We start from the raw sequence: 25,053 nt of genomic DNA, 5'->3' as shown, positions 1-25,053 counted from the left end.
CTCATTTCCTCTGAAAAATCCCAATGCTGCCTCCATCCGTAACCCGGCGTGTCCTGGCAGTTCAGATACCACATATGACTCACTCTAATCTGTCTTTATGGGCTGTGACAAAAAAAAAAAAAAGGACTTGGTGCTGAGTGTAATTTCGCACGCATCTGGTCAATTATAACCAATTTGCCAATGTGACTCTTAAAAAGGTCATAAATTATATTAGTAGACAGACTCCAGGGGTGACCTTTACATTCTTAATTAATTGTCTGGTGCTAATTATGAATATGTTCTAAAATCACTTTTCTAGAATCCGAGGTAATCATACAGTATGTCGTATAATAATATTAAACTTGGTATTAAAAACCTGTCCTGGTTCACCTTCGAACTTTATGAGTGCACATGTGAATGACTTGTCAAGCATGAAAATATTGAGGTGGTAGGCTAACAAGTTATTTGGGCAAAGCATGCTACACAATAAAAACAATTGAATATATATAAAATGTGAGGAAAAGGAACTATAGTGTGAGGTTATTTCTAAATGGATGACATGTAGATGGTTATTAGGTTGCTATGTAATATATTTGCCATATCAACTTAAAGGGACAGTGTGTAGGATTTGCCGGCATCTAGGGGTGTGGTTGCAGATTGCAACCGACTGAATACCCCTCCGCTCACTCCTCCCTTTACAAGACTGCGGTAACATAAGCCGCCGAATGCAAAACCGTGGCAACGCCGTTAGCCTCGCTCAGAGGAGATCCTTACCATAATAACACTACTTTATGAGCAACGGGATTCAGACGGCGGCTGGCGGTACCACAGTTTTGCACTCTGCAGCTCACGTTACTGCAGTTTCACAAGCGTGGCGGAGAACTACGGTGGCATTCAGGTAATGAAAAAACGCTAAAGGCTCTCTCTAGAGCCAGAGTTTGTTTTTTCCGTTCTGGGCTACTGTAGAAACATGGCGGAGCAACATGTCGGACTCTGTGAAGAGGACCCGCTCCCTATATAGACATGAAGGGCTCATTCTAAGCTAACGAAAACACAACGAGTCTTAGTTTCAGGTGATTAGACACCAATGAAAACATAGTTATGAATATTATATTCCATTTCTTCTAATAGATCCCCTGAAATGTTACACACTGGACCTTTAGGGTGATAATATTTTAGTGTTGTGTTTATAGCTCGTTTCTGCAGCTCCCAAGTAGCCAAAAAAATCTGTTTTGCAGGTTTTAAGGACTATTCTTAAATAAGCTGGTTTTAGCAACATAATTCACACTTTAATTGTAGTCACATACTGTAGTTATGCTGAATAATTAGCAACTTCTCCACAACATAACTGTTTTATTCATGATGCTGTAACACACACATAACGCTGGGTTTGAAATTAGGGTTTGAAGTTTTGTTGTCTTGGCTGGACTCATGAAGAAAACAGTGCATTTTACTGCTGCTGCAAATAAATTCAATTTCTCCTCTATATCTATTTTCCTCTGTGGCTGGCAGACGACAAAAAGCAGTTGTTGTTGTTGCCTGCAGGATACCTTTGCCACAAAAACACAAGCCTCCAAAACATGCAGGTTTCACAGTCTTAGCCTTGTGAAAGTGTGAGGTAACAGTCGATAAAGCAACCGGCTGAACCTGCAGTGTCACACCTTAATACAGCGAGCAGGGAATGAAGGGAACGTTTTGAGGTTTGCCGCCTTGAACTCTGCCCTTCAGGCGGCTTCCTGTTCAGAAGCATGTAACCTGACAAGTCAATAAGAACATGTCAGTTTTTTAAACACACACGGATGCTTGCTTGCACTCACTCTACACATGCTGCTCTTTCTTTCTTTGCAAACATCTCTGGCACTCTAAAGACCCTGTTGCATCCATCCATCCATCCCAGGTCGACGGAGTCCGTGGCTGAGATTGCCTTAACAATGCATCATTCATTCATGAGCAGCTTTTATGACCCCAATTACACGTTGGCTCCTTGAAAGCACTACCCAGATGTGCTCCGAGCGAGCATCCGTGTGTGAATGGCACCTGGCTCCATGACAGGAACGAGCGGAGAAAATAGCTTGATGCGTTGAAGCGATTCGTAGGCTTTTTGGATAGAAGTGCAGACAGCGTAGGATCTGGGTTTTTAGTCCAAGTGCTGATGGTTTTTCATACTAAACATGTCTGTATGTTTGTATGAGTAAGTGCTCTGAGAGATTAGAGGAGTGGTGAAATATATAAATAGAGATAGAAGGATATAGTGTCAAAGTGGAGTGAAGTTTTAAGTGCTCAGAGTCATGTATAGGAGAAAGCATGCTGGACTAAATGAGTGTCAGTAGGTTTTCATAGAGCGAGCCTGTGCCCCAGTCACCCTGGTGTGGTTCTCTTCTGCTCATGCAGCCCATTAGAAGACCAAGGGTACATTGAAAATCAATGGCCTAGATGCGTCTCCGCTCTCACTCTCAGGGGACACCCGGTCTGTCTCTCAGCTACCGGTGCATGTGTAACTGAGCAGTCTGTCTAAGAGAGACAGCAAGTCTGGATGAACATGCACAAAGGACTGCTAACTTTTACTTTTGTATGAGACTCTCCAACATCGACGAATACAGACTTGTGTATTTAATCTTAAAGATCTGTTTCAGTGCTCATTGGTGCCTACGATTTTTTTCAGAACTGGTTTTAAACATATTCAGTTCTTTACTCTTTATTCATCTTCCATGTTCCAAAAAAATGTGATTTAAATTTTCATTTAGATACAGAGGCACTGTGTTCACCATCTTTGTTTTTTTTCTACAATTTTCAGATTTTTGTCAGACAATAATCAACCAAACCTGACATGTACCACAAAACATAATGTATAGCAACGTATCCTCATACAACGGCTCGTAGGATATCTTAAGAAAAGTTATTTCTCATGTTTCATGCATTTTCCTACGAATGTCCAGCAACACATTAAATGCATACAGTCTTTTCTAAATAAACTTCTGTCTTCGCAGGAAACAACTTTGTTAAGAACTACAACACGACAACAGAACTACTTAGTGAGGTTTAGGAAAAGATCATGGTTTGGCTTAAAATAACTCTGTAAGAGGCGTAACTTTAGTACGGAAGTTACGTGAGAAATAAATCAAAGTTGACTTCTGATTTCACATGGGGTATGAACATCAGTCTCCTAGGCAAAAGTCCAGTGTTTTCTTACGAATGTCCAGCAACACGTGTCAATTTCCGCTCATTAAACTTCCGTCTTCACAGGAAACAACTTGGTTAGGTTTAGGCAAAGAAACAACTTAGTTATGTTTAGGAAAAGATCGACTTCATTAGGTTTAGGCAGCAAAACTACTTAGTTAGGTTTAGAAAAAGATCGACTTCATTAGGTTTAGGCAGCAAAACTACTTAGTTAGGTTTAGAAAAAGATCGACTTCACTAGGTTTAGGCAGCAAAACTACTTAGTTATGTTTAGGAAAAGATCGACTTCACTAGGTTTAGGCAGCAAAACTACTTAGTTATGTTTAGGAAAAGATCGACTTCATTAGGTTTAGGCAGCAAAACTACTTAGTTATGTTTAGGAAAAGATCGTGGTTTGGCTTAAAATAACTCCAGAAGTGGCGTAACTGAAGTACGGAAGTTATGTGACAAATAAATCAACGTTGACACACGGGATACAAACACTGGCCTCCTGGGCAATTGTCTGGTATTTTTGACACACCCATCCACCCCGAACTCCTCCCTACGTGGCTTGGTTCTGTGGATTACATAGAAAATTGATTTCGTGGGATAAATATGATTACAGTGCAACGCTAAGTGAAATGGATGTCGGCTTGAACATATTCATGGAAATTTAATATTCTCGACAAGACAACGGACACAGGCATTTTGAAATGGGCCATCAGGCCATAGCGATGTATAGAGGATTCATTTGTCATGTTTTAAGCAGTGGTTTGAAACCATAATGGCTCAGTTGTTATTATTATGCGACTGGAAAAAGTAATTATGTTGTGTAGACACAAAAGCACACAGAGGGCACTCAAGGGGTCTATCCATCCACTTAAGACCCTCTCTATCCCTTATCTATAATGCAAGACGTAGCTATGACCACTCCATTCAACCCCCAACACCTCAGCCATTACTGAGAGGGCTGGAGGGGGTGGATGGTGATGACCCTATTTCTACTGCATTGTGATATACTGTAATTTCTACTGTAAAGTAGAAAATGAACCCATGTCACAGCCAGGATATTATTGTTACCGTACAGGTAAGTTCAGTGGTCCTCAACCTGTTTTGACTGATGCAACCTCAACTTTGCATAGAGACTACATGGAGTGACAGAGACTGGACGTTTCAACAATTTATTTCTTATTTCTGTGCTCACAGGCTATTTAGTTTTCACAAATTCTGAATTGCAACACATGGGGTTAGGTCTATTAGTAATCCTGGTTGGGAATCACTGCTTTAGTTTGTAAACAGCTTTGTAGTAAAACTGTGTTTGCTATGACTTGGGCGTGACACATTTTCAAAGATTGACAAGTATAAAATGGGAACGTTTATTATGAACCAACACAGTATTTTCTGAAATTGTCCCTGTAGCGTAGGAGCAACCTGACAAAAATAAACAAGATACATGGATCAGAGGTTCATGTGTTCTCTGGGTTTTTGAGGAACATAAGGCTGCTCAGACAGCATATAAAATCACAACAGGAGCTGGGAGGTTTAATGTGAAGGGGATATGCCCAGATGTCCCCCTGTCATTAATTTGAAGGAATCCTGCAGGATTTCTGCTGATTTCAGGCAAAACTCAGCTCACTGGCAGCGCTCTCCCTCTGTGCTAACTGAATCAGAAACATGCAAGAACATTACGGAGGATTTTTCACAGAAATCCAGCCAGCTATTCTGTTACTAGTCTCAGTTTAAAAAAAAAAAAAACTTGACTTAAAGGAATACTTCACCCTTAAAATGTCCATTAGCTTGAAGAATCCAAATGATCCTTGATGAATTGAAATAAATGGAGGCCAAATTTATATTAAAACATTCGTTTACAAAAACTCACACAACCTGTGCAGTATAATCTAAGTCTCATTTATCCAGTTGTATGCGCAGTACTTCCCAAACATATGTATTTATCGCGCTGCGAGTTCGTGCATGAGACAGTAGTGGTGGAAGTTGTGTTAGAGAAATGTTTTGATATAGTTTTGCTGTTGTTAAACCTGGCTTCCATTTATTTCAATTCATCAAGAATGAACGTTTGCACTCAGCAGATGCAGAATGTTTCCTCAGTATTTCAGTGATTTATTGCTGCACTTCTATAAAGTTTGGGGACTCACAAGAGACAAAAAAAAAAAGTCACAAATGAAAGCACAGGGGGTCGATATTTTCAGACTGAAGACTAAAAAAAAGACTCCAAAAAACACTGGATGCCACATTCCCCACAATGCAACTGAGGAGCATATTTTTGGTACCCTCCCTGCCTGGCAAAAGGTCACGTCTTTAACTTCACTCAGCCAGCTTGTCACGCAGGCTTTCTCCTGTAAATTTGTACTCTCTACGCCCACGCCAAGATAACCTGCATGACATTCAGGGGGTAGTCTTTTACTCAAACTTGACAAAGCTCCTCCAGAGGCACTGAAGACATACAACTGTTTTCACAGGCTGAGTAGTAACGTTAATCTCCATAACTAGTGAACCGAGTGCCCCTTTAACTTTAAGGTTTTAGTTCCACTGAGACTCCACTCACTTTTTCTTCAAATAAGCTTTGTTCCATTGTATAAAAAAAGATCATTAAATCAACAATTGAAACTTTTTTTTTTGTCAGAAATCCATTATTTGATCTGATCTATCTGGTTTAATGGATGGCTTGTTTTTAATCACATTGCAAACAAAATGAGAGAATGGAGGAAAATATATCAGGCATTATATACCTTTGTGTTAAAATTATGTGCAATTTGAATGCAATTCGGTGCAGGGAAAGAGTGCCGGAGCGGCACAGTGTCGGCTCTGCAGGGTGTCTCAAGGTGTTTATGCATATACTCTGAGTGATTATCCACGCTGAGTGTGCTTGTGTCTACTGAGTGGACTCTATTACTGTATGATAATCATCTGAACGTACAGGCTGATTTCTCTTCGGTTATTTACCAGACAGTCGTATTGTCCCCACAGTTCAGACAGCATGAGTGTGTAGCACTATAATGCTTAATCTCTGTGGGAGGCATTACTTATATTTTCCGGTGGTGGAAGAAAAATACATTAATCAGTAGCATAAAATTTGACTGCCGTTCCCTCTCTGGATGTATTTCAGGAAGTCAGACCTGTATGAACACCCCTAAAAAAAGGCACTATTTCTTCAGAAGGGCATGACTGGGACAAACATATTTTAATATTAATGATCATTACTGCGCTGTGATGGAAGCTGGCAGGCAAAATGTCGTAAGAGAGGATTAAAAATTATTTTCTGTGCAAAACATCTCAAGGTGTGTTTGTGTTCCTCCTGAATCACGCAGAGCCGTGAATGCTGAAAGATACGTCATGCAGTCTGATAGTCACTTATCAGTCACTACAGCTTTGAGCTTGACTAACCAAAGAAATTTATTTTTCTTTTGGTTAGTCCAAAAATACAACAGCGGATGTTTAATAACGAGATTTACAAGTTCTGACAAAATGAGAAAAAGGGAGATATCTCCGGAGCATTAAAAAAGTCACTAACAAGATTTACCATATTTAAACAGAATAGATAACACGCCTCCCTTCATTTCATAATTAAGAAACCGGCCCAGTGGGACTCATTAAAGGTCGCTCATCAAGAAACTTAAACTTCATAAAAAGCTTTTGTTCCTTTAAGCTGAATTTACAGTACAGTCAGACGGGGATGAATTCAAGAAAAAAAAATGGAATAAATGAGTGGAGAAACATAACAAATGCAGACGCAATGCAATGAAGTGTCACTGAAAGGTTTGATGAGAATGAAAATGATGGGATGTGATCTCCCGTTTGTGTTAACACAGTCAATTTAAATAACACTTAGATTTAAAGATTTAGGAAATGTATTTGTTGGTAAATTATGTAGTAAAATACTGGTCTGACCTGCATCTACTTAGTGCTGAATAATTATTTCATTTTGTATTATGATGATTGAAAAGCCTCTATTTGCCATAACCAAAACCCGGAATTATTCTAGTGCACAGGAAAGGATGAGTTGGAACGGATGTTGAATTTTGATGTGTTTCACAACTTTGTTTCGAAAGATTGCAATTTATTTAGTATTCATTCAGATTTCTGTATTATTAAAAATATGCAGTGCAGGATTTGTCAGTGATTTATGAATTTTGGATGCATACGCTGCATTTTGATTCTGGATTATATTCATTTCTGGTGTCTTGCAGGCCCACGCAGGCTGGGCATAGTTATATACATGACTTAACAATACAAACTTCATTCATACATACATAGTCATACATATAGTCATACAAAGTATAGTCAGTACAGATGATGTATTTTTTACCACCCTATCTCATAATCTGATCTCGTATAAATAGCGTGACATCAAAAAGACATTCCGCGTCTCATGAGAACACTTTCACGTGTCATTTGTACGTCTCTTTTTGCGTGTCATTTGTACGCCTCGCGACAAAACTACGCTAACGGTCGCAGTTAGGTTTAGGCAACAAAACCATTCAGTTAATTTTAGGAAAAACATCCTGGTTGGGCTTAAAATAAAAACATTGTTCACGTGCTGACACTGTGTTTAACTGAGGACGAGGAGAGCTGCTGAGTTTCCCTGTGTGTGTATGTGTAACAAGCAGAGTGTACCCGTGTTGTGAAACCGCCTTTATACTGTAGTCACATCCTACTATCTGAATAATGCGCCCTTTAAATAGCAGGAAGCCACATTTTAAGACCAGGTTTTTGTTGGTCAATGGCAACAAAGCACCTGACCACACCTAATTTTAAGACCAACACGCCCATGGGTGCACAGATGGGCGCAAGTATATTTGCTACTTACACAACGTGGGTGCTGGGCGTGAAAATGACAACTGCGTCAGTCTATAACTAGCAATGACGCTGTGTGCCGCTTTGTACTGGGTGTAAAATAGGGCCCTTTATGTGTTTTAAACTGTTGGTCATATGTCATTTTCAGCTCTAGAAAACTGTGATGATGCAAGTAATTGTTAGTTGCAGCCCTGCTTCCCAGAAAAGCAGCAATTTCATCACATATCTTGTCTGTATGACGTGTTTTGTATACGCTATGGGCGTGAATTGACATCAAATGGCAAAATTAAAGGATCTCACTTAAAGGGATCATTAGTGACAGGAACAGGATATACAAACCTTTCCACTCCTGTAATGCAGCCCAATGTCATTTCATTAAAGTGGATTACATACCAGCTTTTGTGCATTTACATTTTCAAAGTAAATTGGCTTCATGTGTCACATTACTGTAAGAAATTTAGTGTAGCTCTCCTAAAAGATATCATTCAGGCAACATCCCGTGAGCCTTTTAGAGAGGACGAAGCTCTCTAAGCAGCCACTGAATCTGAGAGATATATCCGTCAAAAGCAGCACACAAGTGGATTACATAAAGTTACAAGGAGGCGTGGACAGTACACACTCGCCAACCTGTTGTTGCGAGCAACCGAGCAGACAAGAGAAAAAAGGGAAACAGCTTTTTGTAAGGATCAAACATCAAAAGCATGACAACCCCATGTGGAGTCACAGCGTGTTGTTGCTGTTTCCCAGACTGCTGTGCGTCACTGTGCCAAACGTTGCACAGCAGCCACACATCTAACTCGCGTTTGACGTTTCGTTTGGCTCCTTTTTAAGCGAAACTTCAATGTATACCTGTGTGTGATCTCTCACATCCTGGAGTTTTAAAAAAGAAAAATGTAATTCTGTACGATTGGTGGAAACGGTGAAGTAAATGAGCTATAAACGCTGTGAATGCCACTCATTGTCCTTTGAGATAGTTTAATACATGCAGTACTCCAGTGGCTGAGTGCCTTTTTGATCAGAGGGTTTTAGACAGAGACAGATGGGCTGAAGTTTCCTTTGTGCTGCTGCTACAACAGCAGGAATCTTCCCATGAGGGGCATCATACTACCGGGCCCAGAGAGGGTCAAAAAAGCTCACAGATCAATACACATTAGCTGCTGCTCGAGTGCTGAACATGGATTAGTTGACATCATGGAACCTTGAGGGGTTGCAGTGTGTGTGTTATGAAGAGTCAAGTAAGCACTACCATTATTCAAGATTGTGCCAACACCAGTTTTATGAGGAATACATTTACAAGCATGAATGATTTTTTGATTTCCTACATCTAAAATATTTAATATATATAAAACGTATATAACTAGAGAGCATTTTGCGGTGGTATCACACCAGTTGGGAAGCCAACTCGGACCAATTGTCACGGTTGGTAATAATATGATAATAATGAATTATCATAATTGTAATTCTTAGTGGCGTCAAAATGAGGATCACTAAAGTTGTTATATTGTATTTTGCACAGGACAGACCTTTATTGAAATCATTCAATAGGAGCATTAAAGGAATAGTTCTACATTTTGGGAAATACACTTCCTCACTTTCTTTCCAAGAGACGGATGAGAATATTGATACCATTTTTTATCTGTTCAAAATAAACCTTAAAGGGAGATTTGTCAAGTATTTAATACTCTTATTATCATGAAGTGGGCATTTCTGTAAAGGGGAGACTTGTGGGTACCCATAGAACCCATTTTCATTCACATATCTTGAGGTCGGAGGTCAAGAGACCCCTTTGAAAATGGCAGTGCAAGTTTTTCCACGCCAAAATTTGAGTTAAGTAAGTTTGGAGCGTTATTTAACCACCTTCCTGACAAGCTAGTATGAGATGGTTGGTACCAATGGATTTATTAGGTTTTTCTAGATTCATATGATACCACTATCTTCACTCTAGCTTTAATACTGAGCCCGCTGCAGTTGTGTTAATGTGTTAAAGAAATTAGTGGCGTTAAAACTAATTTGCGCGTCATTATCACGTTAACTTTGACAGCTCTAATTGATACCACTCTCATCTCGTCTGTGCATTAAGTATGGAACAAGAGCTAGGAGGTGAACTCACCTTTTGGCCACTTTACTGACATATTATCGCCTTATTAAGTTCTTTTGCAAACCTGTTCGAGTTGCCTATTTACACATCCAACACATAACGGAGTAACATTAGTATTTGGAGTTGTGTTTCTGGCCGCCTGATGTATGTCCAATATTCACTCTTGTTTTAGCTTTATTTTGGTCTCTACCAACTCCTACCAATATCTAAGTCTTTAGCTGCTAAATGCTTCACTATGTTCACCAGCTAGTCGTTTACTTGGTCTGCCATTTGGTGCTGATACGGTAGTTTGCAGTGGGTTTATCGGAACTTCTTCACTGTAAACAGCTGCCTGCTGCGGCTGAAAATGCTGATGAGCGCTGTTAGAGTGAACCAAAACACTTAAGTTGCGGTCTAGAAAACCAAAGAGGTAAAAGACACTGAAACACTCTGTAGAGCTGAGGGAAACTGCAGCGTCAAGTGGTAATTCTCTGAAGGTTCATCACTGTGAGCAACCTCTTTCACAGACAAGTAGGCATGTGATCCATTGTTAATACGAAAATATTGATTGCAGCTGCTTTAACCGCAGACATGCACTCACGAAGAGAAAGCACATTTCCCAAAATGTACGATGACACGTGTGTGTAACTATTCCCTCAAGAGACATTTGTGACATCTGTATAACTTGCTGTTAAATCATCATATTTCATGTGATCAGTGTTATGTTATCAGTATTATGATACGGATGCCTCGCCTGTGATGAACTGGACTTTTCACTGTAAGTGATTTTGTGGTCTATTTTACATGATATTATGGCCTTTTTCTATGGTTTGTATATGCATACTGTGAAGTCCCTCCCACATTTCATATCCATGGGCTCATTTCTATAGATTCCTGCTCCTATATATGTTTGACGTACATCCTATTTTTTGATATAGAGGCACCTCTATTTCATTCTGGCCAATTAGAAAGTATGACAGCCATGGGCTTGATGCTATTCTTATGAGCTGAGAGGTACATACTTATTATAATATTATTCATTGATAAATTATTGTGTATGAACTTTTGTATATATTGTTGAATATTCTGTATATATGAGTTTTTCTTAATATACATACAGTATAACATTACGTTTGTTTATATGTGAGATACTTGGGTCACTGGCGGTATCATGTGACTATCATGTGACCAGAGCGTTTACCTTTTAAGATGACGTCTGTGTAGATTTATTTAGTCTGAAGAAGAGCTTGTGCTCGAAACGTCACTAACTAAGATGTGCCAATAAATTGCACTTAAAGGGAGCTACAGTGTGCGGAGCTTCTTCTACGTTTTTCATTGATAACACGTCAAAAGCCTTTGACAGCTTAATGTAATACCTCTTTATAAGTTTTAAATCCAAACCTAGTGTGGGGGTGTATCTGTTTTTGGAATCACTGATAAGAGAAAGAGGAGGAGGAGGAGGAGGAGGATTCACTTGAGTCTCAGGAGAGTCTTGTGCTTGTTTATTCTGGCAGGGCTAGGTAGACTGAGCAGAGACAGACTTGGCAGAACAATAAACAACTACTGCTGCTGAAGGAGTACCAACTAACTGAATATACCAGAGGAAAGAAATCAGCTAAACTCGATAGACGGGCTGCAAAATAAACAACTTTTGTTGTCTTAATGGGCGGCCAGTCCTTAGACAAAGCAAACTCAACACACATTAGGTAACACTGGGAGATGTTTCTGTTGAGACTGATCCCATGTTAGACTGATCCCTGGTTACATGCCTGCAGGTGATTACATTCCCCAGTCACCTGATCAGCACCCTGGACAGTTCTTAAAAAATCAGTTTATTTGCGAACATCTGTGATGTAATTGACCATCATGTTGTTGTCTAACTCTGTTATGTGTCCCAGCTTTTATAATGGAGAATAGATTTCCACCTCCATTATTTCTGCTTGAAAAAATGTAGAAGAGTAGAAGGAGGTTGTTAAAACTGCCTTTTTAAAATGACATTAAAGTATGATGGAGTTTCACGATGTTATAATTCAGTATTCTGCCATGCTCTTTTTTTTATTTTACTCCTTCTTGCCTTGGGGAAAAGTTTGGGAGGAACGTAATTGTCTGTATCTGAAGTTTTATACTGAGAACGCTGGGGAATAAACGGGATGGCAAACTGACTCACATTGAAGTTGTTTTTCAACCTTTTCTCTCAACAAAGTATTTTAAAATTGCTTAAGTTGTAATTTCATAACCATGAAATATTCCTCCCTTGTTTTAATGTTAAGTATGAGACAAATACGTTGTTAATTTAACCAATTTAAAGGTGCCCTGTGCAGTTTTACACAATGTAAACAGAAATTTTGTTTGTTTACAAGAACACTTCCCAGGGTACCTTTTAAATTGTTGTTATTATAGCCCGACCAATTGCCTATGACGATACCGATATTTGAGAGTTAAAAGTATCATTTTGGTCCATTTTATTTATGGTAACACATAACATAAACAAACATTTTTGATAAGAATCCCTTTGTTTGTTTGTTTTTTATAAACAATTGCAAGTAGAATTGTGCTGAGCGGGATACTTTTGAATGTTCTCTGAAGGAAAAACTGATGTCAAACATATATTTGGCATTTCTGGTGCACAGCTAAAAGTGCCAGTGAGTCATAAATTCAAAGGAAGATAAAATGCGGAAATTGCAACAACTAACTCATACAGTATATTATGTCTGTACGTGCAATAACTTTAGCTTTGTGGACAAATACATAATTTGTTAAAGTATTTTGGAATAGTCGGCATGAATTCTAATGATAACAGCTGACCAAAAGACATTAGTCTGCATAGCTGTAGCCTATATAGGCCTGGTGTTCTGGCAAAAGTGCTGACTAGGCAGCTCTGCAAATCACTTCTTTTACAGCGTCCCATCCTATTGCCCAGATTAGGCCACCTCATAAATACAGTTTGTATGGCTTCAGGTGGGTTTGAGACTAAGATCTCTTGTTGTTCATCTCTAGAGGATTTTTTTACAGCGACAAAGACGCTACGGTTGCTCACAGCTGTCGTCTGATGCAGATGTGGAGCTGACAGTGTGAAGCTGAGCTACAGTACAGCTGTCGGCTCGTTGATGCCAGTGTGCGTGTGTGTGTGGAGACCTACGGGTGGTTTATGGGGACTGTCAGATACACCTCCACTTACCCCTGTTCACCTTTTATTAAATGAATCATCCTCATTTTCTGTGTTAGGACCGAGAAAAAGCTAAAGCACAAAATGGAAAGTGAGATTGTGTGTGTGTGTTAGTACAGTATGTGTGAAACCCAGGAGCAGGAATTAGTCAGAGAGACAGGGGAAATGGTTGTGGCCTTTAGTTTGACATTTTTGAACACACGTGCACAAACACGTGGTTTGCTTTGGGGACAGATTTTGACACAGATTGTGGTAACTATAACAGCTTTTTTGGGCACACATACTATACCTGTATATTGCCCTCCAGGTGTGTTGATGTTGCGTCATCTTAATTAAAAACAACTTTGTAGCTTCAAGAAATGTTTTTTTTTTTCATAGTTTTGGCAATTCATATTATCTGTTATAATAACATTTACTCCATGATTTAACAGCAAAAGGCAACACAAGACAGGTTGTTAACAAATCTTTTTCTATGTTATCTTCCTGTAAATATTATTAACTAAACTGTATATTCTATACTGTATTTTCCAATGCAATGGATATGTGTACTGGATTTATTTGGTGTGTTTATCTTTATTTTAACTTCCAAATAATCATCAACAGAAAAAAAGGTGGTCAAAAAATAAAAAGATATGGTTGTAACAAACAGGATTTTAGTTTATTGTCACAGTGAAGTGGCTGTTAGAAAATCTTTCGCTTCTGTGATGTGATATATTTGCGATTGAAATGGAATATGCAGAGCGGGAAATTAATTTAAATCCACAAATACACACGGTTGGAAACTAAGCAATGTTTTCCGCTGGCAACTACGATCAACAAGTTAACGGTCAAGTGTGGATTTATATGAGTTAGACACATTTGATTGGATATTTTTACATCCCTGAGCGCTGGATGAGTCATTAAATATATTAATAATTACCAGGAAAAGAAGGTATTTTGATGTAAAAAAAACACACTCAAAAATGTTTTTTTTTTGTTGATATTTTTGACACATACCAACGTTTTTTTAAAGATAAATAATAGTCTCCTTAAGTATCTTTAAAATTCAAAGCTGGGTTATTTTGAAAGCAACGTCTATGTGAATTGTGTTTTGGTGTTTGTGCTGAATGTGTGGCAACGACTCAGATTCAGTCGGCCTCTATGGGAATTTTCTGTCAAACACATTTTTGTTAAGTTGCCAAAGCCCTGTGCACGGTGACAATAACACGTAGTGTTGGACACAATGAGGGAAACGGAGAGGGAATGTCCCCTCTGGATAGGAATGCGTCCCCTTGCCCAGGTCACAATGCTCAATTCAGACCGGGCCCCTGGCTAAAAAACATGCCATTCTGAAATACCAGGTGACGCTTTGTGCGAGCCATTCATTATATCATTGTCACATGTCTGTCCGCTTATTCAAGACTGTCAGACGAACAGACCAGGGGTTGTGGACGAGGCCCCTCTGTTCGCCTCGAAAGCAATGAATAACACCCACTCATTGTCATCTGCAGAGCGGTTTAGTTCATGGTAATTACATTTAATCATAGTTATTACCGCCAAAGGTGCTCTGTAATGACTCATTTTGTGATAAAAAAGTTAACTCTTCTTGCAAAGTAACTAAATTACATATAATCTACCTGGAAACGTTCGTCATATCTGTGTGTATTTTTTGCCCCTGCAGGTTCAGCCTACTATGACAACGTGCGGCCGTTAGCGTATCCTGACTCAGACGCTGTCCTCATCTGCTTTGACATCAGCCGTCCGGAAACACTGGATAGCGTGCTGAAAAAGGTCAGTGTCACATTAAGAGAAGTGAGAATGTGTCCTGTCTTTTTTTTTTTTTTTTTTCTAACAAAGCTGAGACCGTTTTCAAGGACTGCAAGCGTCAGAGCAGCCTTAAAGGCTTACTGTAGCTTCTGATATTTTCAAGGCAAATCTTAATACAATACTCACATGTTGTGTGTACACAGAGAGAGTTATGGGTCAATTATTTCTCCTCTCTATGTTGGCCATGAAAAACTACACAGTTGGAAATAGGGAACAAAATCTACAGTCGTTCTTTTGGCCATTTATTTGGCCACTTTGGGGGCAACGGAAACATGTTGCAAACGACATTGACATTTGAAGTTGATATGGTGAACTTGTTGGCAAACAGTTTCTTATTTACACATCCGGCAGTTACGGAGCATCATTGTCATTGGTTTAGACAAATGTAAGTCCAATATTCACTCAGTTTTTGATCTCTACCAGCTCCTGAGGGAAATATCTGGCTCTTTGGCTGCTAAATGCCTCACTATGTTCACCAGCTAGTCGCCAACTGTGTCTGTCTCCTGTTTGGTGCTGACGGGTGGTGTACAGTGGTTCCTAGAGCTTGCAGCGGTCCGAAAACAACGCTAGTCAAACACATAAACAATGAGCTGAACTCGCTCCGTAAAGCTGCAGATTTGGGTGCTAATTCTCCCTAGGTTCATCACAATGAGAAACCCTTTTTCAATTGTCATTTGACACATTGTTACTATAAGAATTTAGATTACAGCTGCTTTATAGCTGCTGTGACTCAGGGGGGAGACCTTTAAGCACAAGGTTGATGATTCGAAAGTTTAAGTTTAGCCAAAGCTTACATGAGCCTGTAGCTGTCTGAGTTAGCTAAACCAAGTCGGTGTCTCCGTCCTGATAGTTGTGTGTAGGTTTGTTGCTGGCGCTTTGTCTCTGCAATAGCCCTCCACCGTAGCTCAGAAAGGTGGACAATGTCCAATGAAGCTAAAATATTGAATTTTGTACTGATAACTTTGAAAATGTCCACTCTATTTGAAGCCTCAAATTAGCCTTGGCTAAACTTACAAAGGCCTTTTTGCACAAACGAGGTCTGTGGATTCTGTCCTCCATTTCTTACAATGTAGTTGCGAGGAATGATTACAGCAAGTAATAACTTTTTCAGCTTACACATGGCATGCAAGTATTCTATTAAAATACACTTGGAAAACTCCTAACCTATCCTTTAAGGGTGTAATCTTATAACAAGGGGAAAATCCTTCCAAGTATTGAGTTATTTAATCTGCCTGGAAGACAATCTTTTTTCAAGACTTTCAAGATAGCATTTTTTTTTTAATTTTAAAAATGCTAACGAACATATGCGAGTTGTGAACATCAAATGCATTGGAGCGTTTGACCTTTCAGTCTGTAGACATTCCTGCAGTCCGCACCATCATTCATCAATGACATCATCAATACAAGACAAAAAAACATTTATCTTTTATGTTGGACAAATTCTTCATTCAACGACAGGGGGTCCACTTGAGAACTAACTTGAACTTTGACCTTATCAGATGACCTTAGTAATCGCGGTGAACAAACTGATCTCACAATGCATGCCCAGGATGCCAAAGTGACATGTTGATGGGTCACTCTGCTCAAAGTTTAGAGACAAAACAAAGGAATTTATCCTTATTCTATCTAATTTAAGTGCCACCATGTCTCCGTTCCATTTACTTTGACATTGCAAGCCTCTATCTTCAAATAACGCCCTTGCAGTACATAGCACTTTTTCTTCTGCTATTTTTGACAGCCTTCCGCTTAACCAATTCTTGTGCCCTCCAATTTTCCTCTTAGAGGGACTATTTTTTCTCAGTATTGCTAAGCTACAAAAATACCCCTTGACTCCTTATCATTTCCCCTTTTCCTTTTTACATCCTTTGTTCTCTTCAGTCCAATCTCTCTTCAAATACTCATTCGATTTCTCATCTAGCATTACGCACTCAAGGATGTTATCCCAGTTTCTACCCAGCTATCACCTTTTTTTTTTAACGCTTCAACCCTTCCTTTTCAGCTAGCAACATTTTCTCACCTTTTCTTCATAACTTTCTGACTAGCATCACCGCATCTCCTGCTTTCTATCTCTTTTCTGTCTTTCTATATATTTCTATATATTGGAAAGCTGTGATGGGAACATCTCTACATCCAACCTTCAAGGCTACAACATAAAGCATCCTCAACTCGTACATATAAGGAAGCTGTACAAACACTACACGAAAATAGCAGAGGATGACAGACACACACAAACTCACTGGCTGATGATGAAAGGGTCTATAATTGTAATCACAGGTTCTACCAACCAGTGTAGCTGAATAAAGCACCCCTGGGTCAGTCAGTATAAAGAGAGTATATTAATAACATTTGAGCGCAGCATCAATGCTCGAAGGACTCATTCACACTAGTTACAGGTTTTTCATGAGCTTAGGGACCTGGTGGCAGAGCTGTAGCCAATATGTTAGAAATAGTTCATGAGTTCAAATTCTCCCTGAGAGCAACTCATCCCACCTCAGAAATCTTTGACTAGCCACCAAAAAACTCTTGAATTTTAAATAAATTTTCCAGAGATTTAACAGATACCCAAGTTTCACAGTTTTAACATTTAAATGAATTGTTTTCTACTATTTTTTTCTCCCTTGTCTAAATGTTTCAAAGCCTCCTCCATACTGCCATGTATTACATGTATTGTGGCAAAGAATACTAAATCCCAGTCAGATTTTAAGATAAATAGTCTAAACCAGATTAAGATTCTACAGCCATGCTAGTGGCTCTATATAGGCACAGCCATGCTTTGAGCTAAATGCTAACATCAGCATGCTAACATGCTGCTAAAATGCACATTTGCTAACATGCTGATGTGTGTTAACTATCTTAGTTTATTACACGGCTTTGTTGAATACTTCATTCTGATTGGTCAATCACAGCGTTCTACGGTCTGTTATTTCTTTATAGCAGACCGTTGCTATGTATAACAGACCGTTGCCATGGGTGCAGTTCTGATGTTGGACTCTGGCGGACCGTTTTTGTGTCAAATTATTTATTTCTTAAGTAACTAGCCATGTAATAAGTGGGATAATGTACAGCGAGCGGGTCATTGTTGTGAAGTAAACCCCTTCAGAACATGAATGTCTGTACCAAATTTCATGGCAATCCCATTATAGACATTTCAATTAAAGCCACAAATGTCAACGTCATGGAGGAGCTATAGAAAAAGTAAGGGGATCACCAATGACGTTATGATTCATCGTCTGGGGACCATTAATGTGTGTACAAAATACAGTCATATTTTGTCATATAGTCATAGTTGCTGAGATATTTCAGTCCGGACCAAAGTGGTGGACCAACCAAAAGACTGAAATTGCCATTCCCAGAGCCACGCTGCTAGCATGGCTAAACATCAGAATCAGCCTTCAAAACTCAACATGTGTTATGTGTATGTAATCACATAATGCCAACTCCTCACAGGGCATTAAACCACTGGAAATTCCCAGAAATATTACTGTGAACATGACCTCAGTGTCCTCAATGGCTACAGCCCTTCCTGGTGGTCTAGATATGTGTATTTTGAAAGTGCAGTTACCTGGATTGAACATATATTTTCAAACTAAACTTTCAGTCGAAGTTATCAAAAATAACCAGCCTCCATTTCCTTCCTTTGATAAAGCAGACACTCATCTTCAACTGCTCGCATTCATGCTCTTTATCCCGGACAAAACTTTTACCAATTCTTAACATTAACTCAAACAATAAGATACTCTTCCCATGGGTCCTTTGTGACTCATCTAAATTGCTGCTATTCACCAGTTGCACACTGTTTGGCAGAGCGACCTATTGAAAGGCAACAGCTCACTCTGCACAACTGCACAACACGCTGCAGCCTGTAACAGCAGCGACACAGGCATCCGGGAGAAAAGATCTCTTTGTAAGGAAGAACAAATGGAGCAGCAATGCTCAAAGTGGTTGTCTGTGCCATGGTGTGAGGAGATAATGACAAGAGTCTCAGAGAGAAAGAAGACGACAGAAAGAGTTTAATAGTTTGAGTCATGTCTGTGTTGTGTCTCGGTTTCTATGTCTACTTCAAGAATTTATGACTATGAGCATCATGCTGTCGTGTTGTAACTAACGGAACATCTATAATGGTGTATTGTTTCAGTCATTGCTTCTCATCTGTCCTACTGTGGCCAATTTTCATGCATGAAGATTCTTATGTCAAATGACAATTATATGATGTAATGTGCTGCAAGTTCAGAACTCAGAGTGTTTTTATATATTTTTGCTCCAAGTTACAGGTGAGAGGATGAAAGTCCAGCTCATCAGACACAAAGACACAGTGATTTATACTAATACTAAGTTATCAAGGTAGCAAAAATATGTATATATAACACAGTCCTTTAAGGCAGTGATTCTCAAAGTGGGGTCCGTGGACCTCTGTCAGAGGGTCCGCACTCTACTCCCACCCACGTTAGCTTTGGGCCAATAGAAACTCTGATATGACTGTGACAAACAGCAATAAGTTCATTATTTTAAAGGTGAAGCACTTACTGAAAGTCAGCTTTAGACTGGTAAATTTGAATATCTGGAGTGATTAGGACTATGTGAGTCTTAATACTGTTCAAATTCTGAAAGTTTTTAAGATAAATTGCTTGAAAAATATAAAATACAATACAAATAGTTCCAATGGCATCAAGTACAAATGGTAGTAGAAACGGCTTAATTGGTGTTACGATTAAGAGGGGGTCCTATAAGCCCCAACAAGTTTGATAACCCCTGCTTTAAGGTGTACACAGTTTTGTGTTATTTAAAAACGTACAGCATTTGATTAACATGGTTTTCTTGTAACAGCAACATGTCACTAACAAAGATTATCATTTTCTTTCAAATCCAAATAAGTATAATTGTTTGAATAGAAAGGTTGGGAAGTTAACCACTGGAGGTCTGCAAAAAGTTACCCTTTAGGCGGTAACTCCAGGTTAACGTTTATTAAATATAGACTGTCACGGCCACATTATATAGCCAAAAATAAGTGCATACCCCTATTCACATACTGAGGCTTTTTTCAGGGTTTGCGCTAGGCCCCCTTTGTTCAAATTAAGGGAAATCTTAATGCTACAAAATATAATGATATTTTAGCCAAAATTGTGTGTCCAGCTTTTAGGAAACAGTTTGGGGAGTATTTTTTCTTGCCTAGTTTAGTGTGGAATTGTGGAAGGAAAGAATGGAAATGAGATGTTGTCTATTAACCTAATTTAAATCTATATATGAGCCTATATAATGACCCTGTGCACTCATCTGTATTTGTCTGTTGATACACAGTGGCAGGGGGAGACGCAGGAGTTCTGTCCTAATGCCAAAGTGGTGCTGGTCGGCTGCAAGTTGGACATGAGGACGGACCTCAACGTCATGAGAGAGCTTTCCAAACACAGACTCATTCCTGTCACCCACGAACAGGTGAGGAGTGCAGAGAAACTCATCTCTCTTTATCTGTTTGCATCAACAGTGCCAAACCTAGCTTGAAATTAACTGCTGCTCGTGCTACCATAGCCTAATTTTGCATGTGCGAAGAACTGAACAGTATTGATTTAATTTATTTACGTTATAATATTAAGAACATCCATGAGATACGGTTTTAAATAGTCCTTTGTAATTTTCCGCTGCAGCGATTTTCATTTGACTATAACAACACTGACTTAAATACAACTCTAATAGTATCATCCTAGACAAATGACACCCATTACTTTGCTCCCTTTGTACACATAAACAAAACTTCTGAAAATGAATTGGGAGGATGACATTTGCTTCAGATCATAACTTACACAAATATGGAAACACAAGGAGAGTAAAAGAGCTGGGACTGAACAGAGATAGAGACAAACAGCCGGATGTGCGATAATACAATTGTTTTGTTTGTGTCTTGGAGCGATGAACAGTGGCATGGCATGTATGAATTTTAATAGCCTATTTTCATGTAAATTTGAATTCACACTTCTGGGCAGCCTTTTGTCAACATATTAATATTTTCCCATACCTCCGACAAAGCAAAGGTAACCACCCTCATTTCCCCGTCCGTAATGGCATCAAAATTGGTCCATCAAGATCTCAGATTACTTTCTCTGGATAAAGTGATTTAGCTCCAAATTAACTGAAACCTCTGATTACTCCAAATGTTTTTCCTGAAATTGTAACAGCAGCAATTTTCAACTTTGAAACTCTTTCTTTCTTTCCCATCCACTCTAACTAAAACCCTCACTGTAAGGGCCACTTTTACCTTGTTTGGCTGGATGTATACTGTAGCCTTCCAGTGCAGTCCTAATTAAAGAACATTTAAAATAATCATCCCAAAGGCACCCATAGTATGTCTTGTTATATGTGTCCAATTTAGCTGCATCAAAACTGTGTGAAAACAATGACTTTACATGATTTAAATGACCTGTTTTTGCCAAAATGAGCGATCACAGAGTGAACAATCAACAGTGAAACACTTACGGTGCATCTGAGGCTGAACTGTGTGTCCATTGGCTTTATAGAGTGCTCCAGGGATGACGTGTTTTTGTAGGCCAACCAGGAAGTTAGCATCACCCTGGGTTCCCTCAGAGTAAAAAGACAATGGGATTTTTCCATTGGTTTTGGATAATTGGAGAAAATAAACTTTGTGGCAAAAACGTTTATGATACTTACACGTTTTGTTCAGAAAGATAATCTTCACAAGGGAACACCACTTTTATGATTTTTGAAGTGTGAATGCAATCGCCAGAAGTAAAAAGCTAACTAATTAGGCTATAGATGAACTACACCACGGTCGCGTGAGTAAACACAACGAGGCTGTAAAGGCGGACGAGCTAACGAGCTCCAACTAAAAACCCATTCAAAAAACCCGTTGACTTCCAGATGAGGGAACCGGAAGTGCTAAAATGCTGAGTCATTTCCGGGTGTTAGGACTCATTCCTGTAGCACTCTATAGTATCGTACAAGAGATCCCTTAATCTTTGCACAAAAAAGCCATAAGCACAGTACTTCTGTGCATGGTCAAACAATTAACCAATACAAAAAGATGGAGAAAAGAGCACAGGCTGAAAATAGCTGGAGTTAAAAGTGTTGCTATACAGATTTTCTTAATGGGCCCCATTCAATGGGCTGCACTACAAACAGCCACAAACTGGGACCTTTACACTTCAGCTACTTAACCAACTGATGTGATCCCCAGGGGAAGTGCATTCACCAGAATGAACCGCACACAAACTATTAACACTACTGCTGTAATCGGCTTAAAGGCGTCAAAATAGAGACTTGAAGTGTTGGAACGTTTCCATTAATGCAAACATAATGCAGCCTCCCTGGAAGCACAGCACAAGCCTTTAAGGTTTTTCATAGAAGAGGAATATTATTACCACATCTGACTGCTAGATACTCCTTCAATACGGAATATCTCTAACACTGATGGATGAACACCCACACTGTCACACAGTGTCGATGTTTCATTGCCAAAGAAGTTGATGAATCCAATTGATGACACACGCCAATGACATAAAGTGAGAAACTCAAGAGATAGTGAGTAAGAAGTAGAAATGCTATTTATAAGATCTAAAGAAGGATTCGTTAAATCAATACAAAATCTAGGTTCCCTCTTTTCTTACTATAAGAAAAATCAGTGTTGTTGGAGAACAGGTAAGCGACATGAAAGCACAAAATACAAGTTCAACCAGTCCAGATTTAAGATGGTGATAACCACTACTGGGAATAAGCTGAGCCTTTTTACGCTTGAGTTTTACAACTGCACAGATAGGCCTTTGAATATTTCATAGCTGTGTGGAGGATCTTAGCTTTTTTTGTATGCCCCAGCTGGCTATCATGCTTCTGAGAGCTTTTATTAAGAGGGGAGTGTTTACTGTACATGACCAAGACCAGTGGTATGATATCCACAAAAGGATGAGGTAAGGATAATCTAACAGCATGTAACAAATGGTGATAATAATAAACTAAAGAGTGTTGCAAAGTCCACTGTTTGTGCACTCATAGCACTGTATTTTCAAAAATTAAGTATAAATGTTTTGACTCTATTGAATTACATGAAGCTTCCAAGAGTATGCCAGAGGTTCAACATGGTTTAAGGACATTTAAGAGTGTAAAAAGCATCATTTCCATCATATGACCTTTCTGTCTCTCTCACACACATACACACAATTTATTTGTCATAGCTGTAAGTACTAGCTCTCAGCAGCTCTCTACGTGAGTCACCCTCGTTTGGACTACAAACAAACACAAACTGAAGCACACAGCTGGATTAATGTTTGAATTTTTAAAGCTGCACTAATCTTTTTATAGTAACAATGGATCAAATGACTATATGCAATGAGAAAGGAGTCGCTTGCAGCGATGGACCCACAAAGATTTACAACTCGACTGCAGTTCCCCTCCGCTTTGTGAGCATTTTAGGGTCTTTAAGCTTTTTGTTTTTGTTTTTACTACCCACAGATTTACTGTTTTGGTTCAGCCTCAGTATTCTCATGATACTTTTCCCCCATCAGCAGCAGGGAATAGAAAACAAAGTTAGCAACTCGCAGCTGAGAGACAGTTTTTTCTCTCAGGAGTTGGTGGAGACCAAACCCAGAGCTAAAAAGCAGAGTAAATATTGGATTTGCATTCGTCAGGTGGCCAGAAACACAGCTCAAAATAAATGTTACTTTTGCAAATTGTCTGCTGGATGTACTACCTGTGTCTTCGCTGTTCATTTGTCCTCTTAACAGACCCACATTCTGCATTTTTCTGTGTTTTTAGGGAACTACTTTGGCGAGGCAGATCGGAGCCGTGGCCTACACAGAGTGCACATCGAAGTATTCGGAGAACAGCGTCCGTGATGTTTTCCACGTCACCACACTGGCATCTGTGTCCCGTATCAGTCGGCCTCAGCTCAAACGCGCCAACTCGCGTCGCGGACTCAAACGGGTCTCCCAGCAGCCGCCCCGGACTGAGATTCATGAGCACCCACCTCCCATTAGAAAGGACCGGGCCAAAAGCTGCGTACTCATGTAGGACCAGAGTCTAACCAGCAGCCTGACCTGTGTGTGCCGATGGACATGAAACCATACTGCACTTGAACTTAATTTATTGGTGAATTCTTGTCAGATATTTGCACTGTATAAAGGACAATATGATGAAAACAAGAACCAATGCTATCCTGTGGAGTGTTTTGAGGAAGTGTTTGTCCATCTTTAGCAAAACTCTCCTTGTTATTTTTTCTCTGTGGCCGTGTTCTCATCAGGGGAGGTCATTGTTGTGGCAAAACCTCTTTTTCTTTAATGCTTTTACTGAAACAAGTGGACAAAAATGGTCATGGACACAAACAGGCTGGTTAGCAAATGAAACAAGGACAATAAAAAGAGATGAAAGTGGAAAAAAAATCATAAATGGAAAGATCACTTTGCAGGAACCAGCAGTAACAGTGCTGGTCTTGACCTCTGTTATGTTGTTTCCTGTTTTGAAATGCTATTCTCTCTTTAAGTGTTTAAGTAAATGAAGCACAAGACGATGCACGCAAACTGTTCAGAGTTATTCGTAAATGTCAGGAAATGAACGCTGCTGTTCCACATATATAACAAGTTGAAAATCTGGACAGACAAAAAAAAACATCGTGGGCTGAGGTGACACTAATTTTCTTAAACCACAAGTGCTTTTAATATTGAAAACTGAATAATCACTCACCACATAAGACTAAAGTTTTGTGAAATTAAAATTGTTTTAATAATCCACACTGGGAAGGAAAGTCACGGAGAGAGTAAAGGGGGTGACTGTTATGTTGTAAATGTGATAATGAAATAAAAAAACGTGCTCTGCTGATTGTTGGGACATCTTTAATATGTAACTTATTCACGGACTGTGCTTTTGCCTTTATCTTGAATTATTATGCTTGGAAATTTTAAGTGTATGAATGGGAAAATCTTGGATTCGTTAGACTTTTGTCTTTGGATCTCAGTTTTATTTTGCAGAGAGCACAGTAGTTTCCAGCTATGAACATTTTGTCTCAGAAAGACAAGAACATTTCTCTTTGAAAAAGCGTCTTCTGTCAGGGAAGATATAACTT

The 25,053-nt window shown here is 39.2% G+C and overlaps 1 protein-coding gene across 1 annotated transcript in view; it reads left to right on the top strand.

The window, feature by feature from the left end:
- The window catches only part of LOC141758678 (rho-related GTP-binding protein RhoN-like), a 33,295-nt gene extending 8,488 nt beyond the window's left edge, over positions 1 to 24,807 (top strand). The window contains exons 3-5 of the mRNA XM_074620296.1: positions 14,851 to 14,960; positions 20,292 to 20,426; positions 23,751 to 24,807. Coding sequence (XP_074476397.1) covers positions 14,851 to 14,960; positions 20,292 to 20,426; positions 23,751 to 24,005 — 500 coding nt within the window. The 3' untranslated portion in view covers positions 24,006 to 24,807. The remainder of the gene's footprint in view (positions 1 to 14,850; positions 14,961 to 20,291; positions 20,427 to 23,750) is intronic.
- The last annotated feature ends 246 nt before the right edge of the window (positions 24,808 to 25,053 follow it).

This window comes from Sebastes fasciatus, chromosome 20 (assembly GCF_043250625.1).
Source record: "Sebastes fasciatus isolate fSebFas1 chromosome 20, fSebFas1.pri, whole genome shotgun sequence".
Classification (NCBI taxonomy): Eukaryota; Metazoa; Chordata; class Actinopteri; order Perciformes; family Sebastidae; genus Sebastes; species Sebastes fasciatus.
This window is presented reverse-complemented; position numbering and strand designations above follow the sequence as displayed.